The 8,516-nt window shown below is 51.5% G+C and overlaps 1 protein-coding gene across 1 annotated transcript in view; it reads right to left on the bottom strand.

Annotated features, from left to right (window-relative positions):
- LOC104275067 (hydrocephalus-inducing protein homolog) overlaps nucleotides 1-8,516 on the bottom strand; it is a gene marked incomplete at both ends in the record, with an annotated part of 34,121 nt that overhangs the window by 24,779 nt on the left and 826 nt on the right. Inside the window, one exon of the mRNA XM_009870910.1 lies at nucleotides 621-720. Coding sequence (XP_009869212.1) covers nucleotides 621-720 — 100 coding nt within the window. The remainder of the gene's footprint in view (nucleotides 1-620; nucleotides 721-8,516) is intronic.

Genomic DNA, 8,516 nt, shown 5'->3' with positions numbered 1-8,516 from the left:
GGAGGCCAGCCAGAGGGACCCTGACAGGCTGGAGAGGTGAGCCCAGGCCAACTTCACGGAGTTCAACACGGCCAAGCGCAAGCTCCTCCATCTGGGTCGGGGCAATCCCAAGCACCGACACAGGCTGGGCAGGGACTGGCTTGAGAGCAGCCCTGGAGAAAAGGACTTGGGGTGCTGGTGGACGAGAAGCTCAGCATGAGCCGTCAGGGGCACTTGCAGCCCGAAAGCCAATCGTGTCCTGGTCGGTTCAGATGGGACGTGAGGAAGAAGTTCTTCCCCAGGAGGGTGGGGAGACCCTGGCACAGGTTGCCCAGAGAGGGGGTGGCAGCCCCATCCCTGGGAGTTTTTAAGGCCAGGCTGGATGGGGCTCTGGGCAGCCTGGTCTAGTGGGGGATGTCCCTGCCCATGGTGGGAGAGGTTGGGACTAGATGATCTTTGTGGTCCCTTCCAACCCTAAAAACTCTGTGATTCTATGACCTGGAAACCGCAGGGACGTTGGGCACGTGCCAGCATCGTCCCGCTGTCCACTGAGCCTTCCCAGCAATTACACGAGGACCAAGTGGGCTGAAGGACTAGTTGTGCCTCACCTTCACCGCGGGTAACAGAAGCAGGAACTGTACCTGAGATGTCGCAGTAGACCGTTTGTTGATAGACTCTGGCTTCTTTGGGTTTAAAGATGACATTAATTTCAACCGAAGAGTTTGGCCAGACGTCTCCCTCCTAAAACAGAAGAAGACAGCAAACCCTTTATCTTCAAACCTTACATTCCTTGTTCTCAGCCTCTATTTAGAGCATTTAATGAAGAGCAAGGAGCAAGCACCACTTACCAAGGAAATTTATGAGAGAGTTTGGAAGCAGTGGCAAAAAAGCCTTTTTAAGTCTCTTACCTTTACCGGCAGCTGGCAGAGGCGTTTTGTTAAATTAGGGCTATAACAAAGCAACCAAACTGGTTCATGCTCCAGCAAACCCAGCAGGATTCCTCCAGCCAGTCTGAGGCATCCCTCTCCTCCAACCCTTCCCTTACATCCCTGCATCACCATGGCTACGGGAAACGCTTTCGCTCGAGATCAGAAGCGATTTTGCACATCAAATGGATTTTTCCATGCTTAGTTACGCTGCCTCTTATACCCTTCACCTGGACACACGTGGGAGTGCTTAACACAGCCCTGTGCTGGACCCAGCAGCACAAGCCCTCCTGCCTGTGGAGCAGCCTAGAAGAGACTTTCCAGAAAGGTGTCGAGCCGGATGCACCCCATTTCTCTCCGCAAAGCACATCCCTTCCTGTTCCAATGAACAGCCAAGAAGAGATGGGATTTGCTTACAGCTCCACAGGCTCTTTTCAAGCCTTTTTCTTGCTCTGGATGAAGGATGTAAGCCTGGACCATTGCTACCGGTGTGCCTGTCTGCTGTCTCCTCCCTGTGCTTCTCTCCCAGAGTCCTGGTGTTGGAGTTTGGCCAGTGGGAGCCTGGTTGCACGTTGTCAGAAATAGCCCTGATTTGTAAAAGCTCTTGCTTCTTGCGACCGGTTTAAACGCTTCAAAACCCTCGTGCATCGCAAACATTTCTTTGTGCATTTGTTGACGTGAACAGATACTTCTGACAACTCTAAGGCTACTCTACCAGGAATGAAAAAGCTTAGGGAAGGAGACAGGAAAGTTATTTTTCTATCGACAAAGTGAGGGTTTGATGCTGCTCACTTATGAGTATCCTCAGCGCTTTGTCTAGAAGATGCTCACACTGACTGGAGCCTCCAGTGCTCCTGCTGCAGCATAAATATTAAATAACGATAATGTTTCCCGTCAACTGCCCAAAGGCCAGTCCCCACAAAAATTAAAGAGCCATGACACGGTGAGTTATCGGGCTGCAGTCGCAAATAATTCCCTAGTGCACAGCCTGCTCGCAGTCAGCAGAAGAGAGGGAAGAACACGTAGGGAAAATTGTTTCAAGCCCCAACAAACCAATAATATGGGAAATCTGAAAGGATAAAATCACTTGGATGTTTCTCAAAACCTTGAGCAAACACATTTGCCAGGTCTGTGTTTCCATCCAGCAAGCAATGTGATGAGACGAAGCCTTACTGGGTGACACCACACTTGGCTGGAGGCAGCAAACTGGGGACGTCAGCCCGCACGCGAGATATCAGATCCCTTGGGCTGCGTGGGAACGTTGCACGGACTCCCGAGCACTCAGAATTATCCTGGATTTACAGGAATCAAAGCACTTGGGTGCTCCAAACGACTTCAGCTCTGCTACGACACCTGGAGCTTACCTAAGCCGAGCCACCGTGAGGAAACACACGGATGACAAATTTCCCTGGCTCGGCTAATTAGAGCCTAATAACTCACCAGTGCTCATCAACCAGCTGCTCACTGTGTGTTTAACAGACTGAACTCCGTGGTCTCGTCCTGGGCAGAGCATCCCTGGGGAGGGGGGCGGGTGGGATGCACCAGAGGCAGCTGCTTGCCTTCGCTTCCAGCCCAACAGCTGGGGCTGAGCACACACCTCGGCGTTCTGCGCTCCTCCTCGAAGGCTGCTGAGCTGCCCAGTGACGCCGTCAGATACCCCAGCAGTCCTCTGCTCATTTCTTATTGCTGGAATTTAATTTTGTTCATTTCTTAAGTCTTTTCTTTGGTGACTAAATCAGACTATGGCAAACGGTGCCTTGCCAGGCTTTACCAGCACTGGCAGAGACCCAAACCCTCGCTACCGAGAGCGGTGATGAAGCTCGAGGTCTTCATCTTGGCAACAAAGCAGGGCAGAGCAGCACATCCTGAGCCTTCAAACCAAAATGCAGGGGTGCGGTAAAAGGGAGGGAAGTTCAGCAACGAGCAGGAGGGAAATGAGCCCCATTTCAGAAAGGTCACCCAGATTCTACCAAGGGAAAGTCTCTGTTTGCTCCGTGGAACATCACATCCCAAACAAAGGTATTTTAAGGAGATAGGACTGGACCAGCAAGGCTGAGGGTGAAGACTGATGCCAGGATTTGAATTCAGTCACACAGGAGCAAGCACAGCTTAGGGTTCACTCTGGCTGTCAGGGCAGTGCCCACCATAAACTGAGCACCCCATCTGCCAGGACCGCGGGATTTCTCACAAGACGTTGGGAATCTCTCTGAAAAAAGGAGAGTGAGATTTTTGTACCACATCACCCTTTAGCTGCTCTAAAGCAGAGTTTATACGAACAAGAATGAGGTCTTGGAGCCAAATCATTCCCGGGAAACTCCACAAGCATCCTTCCTTCCTCCCAAGGACAGAAAATAAACTTCTTTGAGCCTAATGCAGGAGTCTCTCAGGTCAACCATCTAACGAGGTACTGTTTTGCTGCTGGCTTCTGCTGGATGGCAAGCTGATGGCACTCACTGGTCTATTTTATGTCCCACAACCAGATATATTGGCCCTGTGGACTCTTCGGGGCACTTTGGTTATTACTCAGAGGCTGACAGAGGCAATACATCTCCCGTTAATGGAAGCGAGCGCAACACAATTCATAAGCAAAAAAACGAAGCTAAAGGAGGAAAGGAAGAAAATTAAACAGAACCACTGGGCTGATGAATATGTATCTGCTAACAGCAGCGCGCTTTTCTAGCTGAGCGAGTTTAGCTGACTTGGGGATGCGACGAATTCCAAAGCCAGCACATCTGTGACAGAAATCGATGCGGCGATCTTACCCCTGCCGTTTCCAAGCGGATCGTGGAGGCAGGGATGGACTTGGCAGGGCAGGACACCTGGGAAGGTGGTGCAGAGCCGGAGAGCAGGGATGAGAGTGGGAGAGATCAGGAGCAGCTCGTGCTTGATGCCCGTGACAGCTCGGTGGTCGCTGCTGGATGAGCTTGGGTGAGCAGGACTAGCGGGGCCAACTTAGCTCCTCGGTGGCAGGGCAGTGCTGTCAGCCCCAAATTCTCCAAGGTACAGAAGGAATAAGGGCTGAATCCTCAAGGCCTGAACGCCCAAAACATATTTAACTTGGATCATCTGCAGGGAGCCCCAGGCTACAAAGCCTATGTTTCCCTGGAACGCAGATGCTGAACTTCCCAGGCTCTCCACCAAGCTGGGACTCTTGTATTTTGTGCCAAAGGCAGGCACAGGGAGGACATCCCTCCTTTCCAGAGCAACACAGAAACCTCTGAGTGGTCCTCACAGCACACCGCTGCTGTGCCAGCCCCAGGAGCTCCCTCGCAGCCGCTGTACGTGCCCCCCGGCTCTCTGCAGACACTGAGCTCAGTATCAAGAGCTGCCCCTGCAGAGCCACCCCTTCCAGACTTTGCAGCTTTAGATTAACCCGGTTTGAGATTTGGGACAACAGTGTTCAGGCTTACTCTGCTCTTGGGGAACAATCCCCTTTGCCACAAAACTGCCTCGTGCAATCAAATCTGCTTCAATACCCTTTTTCTCTCTTCACCCCTGGGATTTGTCCCCAGGAAACTCTTAAATCCCTGTCCCCAGCAGTCCCTACACCCAGCAGGATAACTCAGATCCGCTCCTGCCTCCACCTTTGCAGAAGATCTTTTGAAACCAGCTCGCAAATGAAGGCAAGGCTCTCAGAGCCGGCTAACCCAGCTGGGGCTCACTTTGCCCACTGTTTATGGGCAAAGTAGGCAGAAAAAGAGCAATAACAGGGCTTCAGCAATCTGCATCGGCTGCCTGCTGGGCTCCACGTGGGACATGAGACACTGCTGAGGACACAAGGCCCTAGTTGTCCCAGCCTCCTCCCACTCCTGCCCAAAGGGGAACCAGAGGTGGGTCTGTGCCCGCACAGCATTTGCCCGACGCTAGAATTTGACCCTGGCCCAAGAGAACCCAAACTGAGCATCAAAAAGGGTGACCTTCCACTGCACTAAAAATTTAAATAAATAGAGATATGGCTTCAGCAGAAAACCTGCAAGTGTTCACCTCCAAACAGCGAGGGAGTGGAAACGAGTCCCTGCAGGGGTGATTTGCTCGATACCACCGTGATGGCTGCGATGCCCTGGGGTCTCCCTGCACGGTGCGTAATTAAGGAAGGAGCCTGGAGCTTCAGGACTGTGTCACCCCTTCTTTTACAATCCAAACAGACCAAGGTGCAGCACACAAGCCCCTCGCCTTGTCGGGCACGATGCCCGGGAAGCCATTCGCCATCTCACCGAGATCCTGACAAGGGACTTAACTCCAGGCAAATGAGGAGCTGCTGGACCTCAAGGCACAGCAAGCCCCTCGCCTTGTCGGGCACGATGCCCGGGAAGCCATTCGCCATCTCACCGAGATCCTGACAAGGGACTTAACTCCAGGCAAATGAGGAGCTGCTGGACCTCAAGGCACAGCCAGATGAGGCTCCTCTAAGAGGAAACGAGCCTCCAGAGGAGCAATAAAAGCCATCCTTTTACATGCATCAGCACGGCCCTCTGGAACGATCCTAATGCAGCGTTAGCACGGGAGCCTTGCAATCATATCCTCGGTCCCAAGAAAACCTGCACCAGCACTTAATAAACTCAAGTCTCTCAAGCTCCTGATGGGAAATCTCCATTCTGCAGGATTCAACGCATTCAGATGGAAACTTTTGGCAGTTACATCCTCAGAGAGCTTCCCTGTATTGTCGGTAAAGCTATAAGCCAGACCGTTTGACTCCGAAAACAGAAGAGAAGAAGAAATCATCAGTTACGCTTCATTCTGCTGTTCTAGGGCTAAAACAAATTCTTTAAAGACCTAACTATTCCAGGAGACTTTTGTCATTTCTCCCTTCATTACTGCTGTATGTCAGACTACAAAACCAGAAAATATTGCGAGTTATTTCTCCTGGGAAATTAAAATAGGCTGTTGAAGAGGGTCCTCAAATTCCTGCTACCTCAACAGTGGGAAAAAAAAACAAAACCTGCTGGTTAAAAGGATATGCTTCATTACCCACCCTTGTTGGTTACTGCTACATGCATATGAGACTTAGGAGACCTCAGGAGCCAGCGGTCTGCCCGGGCTGGCATGATCTTTATACGACAGCAGTTGAGCTGGAGCATGGAAAACTACCGTGGATGCTAACCAGGATGGAAACGAAGCTATGCAGGGCTGTTAACACAATATTGCAACACTTCTGGCTTAACGTCAGCCTCAGACAGGCTGCAACTGGCAGGTGGCATCAACTACAGCCGATGGATGTCTGATGAGACAGCACAGAAACCTCCAGCTGTTGTGCCCTGGCTTTGCGACAGCGTAAAGCGACGTGACACGGGAGGGGACGGCACACGGTGACTCACGGCTATCTCTACCGCAAATCCATTCGGATCCTACTTCCCTCTCCCTCAGCCTCTAAATAAGAAGAATCTGTCAGATCTCCACCAGCCTGAATAAGAAAAAGCTGGCCCTGAGAAGCCGGGCATCACCAGCTGTTGGCCAGATCACGCTGCAGGGTGATGCACGGAAAGGACATCGCTGCTCATACCCAAAGACAGAGCTGGCAAGAGGAGCATCAAGACGACGCCCAACGTGCATCGGGCCAGCTCAGGAGAAAGGCAGATATCTGGATGGAGGGACCACAGCTCCCATCGGAGACAGAGCTTCTGCCAAAACCTCAAGTGCTCAGCAGTAACCTCCCGTTTGGATGGGGACCAAGCTTGGCTTCCCAGCCGAGGTGGAGACTTGCAGGACCAAACAACATTGTCACCTCCTGGCCCAACCTCTGGAAGGACAACAGCAGCGGTTTCATAACCTGGATGTCTTGAAGACCACCCTCCCTGGGGCTCAGAGTTAACCCGCAACACTGAGGAGTCGCTACCAGGCAATAACAGGGCAGTGATGGTTTCTCAAGGTCAGCGAGGTGGTAACAAATCCTGGCCCTCTCCTTCCCCTGGTGTCCATTTCCAAGGAGTCAGCTCCCACACGTCTGCAATGTGACTTAGGGCTAAGCTGCGCTGGGGAGGATGCAGCAAAAAGCGAGGACTTTGTCCTTTGGTAGCCACCTGGGCTTGCAGCACGGCTGCTTCTGCTGACATATCATGTGTATTCGCAAAAATAAATTAAATCAAATTTGAGACGCGCTCGGAAAGCCAGGGTTGCATAACAGCTTGTTTCCCACAGGCTTGGACGGCTGCTCAAAGTGTTCACGGTCACATGCTAATTCCAAAAAATCACCGCTTCCTCTTTTTTTGTTATTATTTTCACCAGCCAGTTAACCCTATACAGCCTGAAGGGACCGGCTACAGCTTCACCTGAAAACGCTGGCAAAGCTTCTGCACAAACCCCGCGAATCCGCCCTGCCCAGAAAGCATTTCTGAGGCTCCCAACCCTCCCAGAAGTGCCAAGGCCGACGATTTCCTCCAGTCACTTTTGACAAGGGTCCAGTTATTTCCTCAGGGTGCCCCCAGGTAAAACAGGCGAGAGGTGGGAAGAAGAGAGCAGTCACTATGGGACAGGTCTGAGGCAGCAAGGTCCCAGCTTGGTTTTTTTGGGGGGGACACCTCACTAGAGACAATCTCCAGCAGATTGACACGGCAGGGCTCAAAGTTACAGGAGGGGTTGCAGTGGATTTTTAGATTCTCCATTCGACAAAGCGAACAATTGCTTTGTATCATTTGATGTCAAGACACCGCTGCGCCGGTGGGGCAGGCGTGAGCAAAGCTCTGAACGTGAAACTCGTGCAGCAAGTAATGAAATTAATGGAATTCAGAAGATTGCTAATGCTGGACAGAAGGGGAGAAGCTCACGTAGCAGCCCACTGAGATGCAGTCCCAGAGTGAACCATGTAACGTTGCTATGGCCATTTCAGAAAGATTTCTGCTCAGGACCTGAGGCCAGGCTACACTTGATGTCTGTGCATCATTACACGGGGTACCAGGACATGGTACCTGACTTCTGGACCCCATATAATGCACTCCAGGAGCTCAAGAGTGGATTAAGTTAATTGCAGAGATACAGTCCAGCTGCAGTGAAGCAGGAGCCCTGGGATCTACTCCAAATCCAACTCCAACACAGCACAGGAGGCTCTAAATGCCCAGCTGATGAGCTCCCGCCTCGCCCCAATATTCCTACTGCCCTGAAACAACCCTTTTTTCGGTCACGTCATGCTGGTGTCAGCTACGGTCATGTGAAACTGTGGTCGCGTTGATATTGGTGGTTCTCAGCCTCATATAGGCTGCAGGAGTAACCAAGAGAAACATAATCCCCTTCTTTGGAAAAAAATCAATTAGTTTCACCTGGTCTCTTCAAAAAAAAAAAAAAAGAAAGGCTGGGATTATTCTAGGGTTTACTTCAAGATGAGAAGGGATTTTGCACGGCTCAGCAGTGGTCTCAGACCACGTAAAGAGAATCAGGGCTCTGGCTGACTGAAGGACAGGGGGTTTTGCTCTACATAAACACAAAAGCAAAAAGCTTTCTGTTCTTACGTGCAGTAGAATTCAAAAAGTCTGCCAGCCTTCACAGAATCACAGAATGTCAGCGGTTGGAAGGGCCTCAAAAGATCATCTAGTCCAGCCCCCCTGCCAGAGCAGGATCACCCAGAGCAGGTCACACAGGAACGTGTCCAGGTGGGTTGGAAAGTCTCCAGAGCAGGAGACT

This window comes from Apaloderma vittatum, unplaced genomic scaffold (assembly GCF_000703405.1).
Source record: "Apaloderma vittatum isolate BGI_N311 unplaced genomic scaffold, ASM70340v1 scaffold14846, whole genome shotgun sequence".
NCBI lineage: Eukaryota > Metazoa > Chordata > Aves > Trogoniformes > Trogonidae > Apaloderma > Apaloderma vittatum.
The sequence above is the reverse complement of the archived record's forward strand: the minus strand, read 5'-3'. Positions and strand labels throughout refer to the sequence as shown.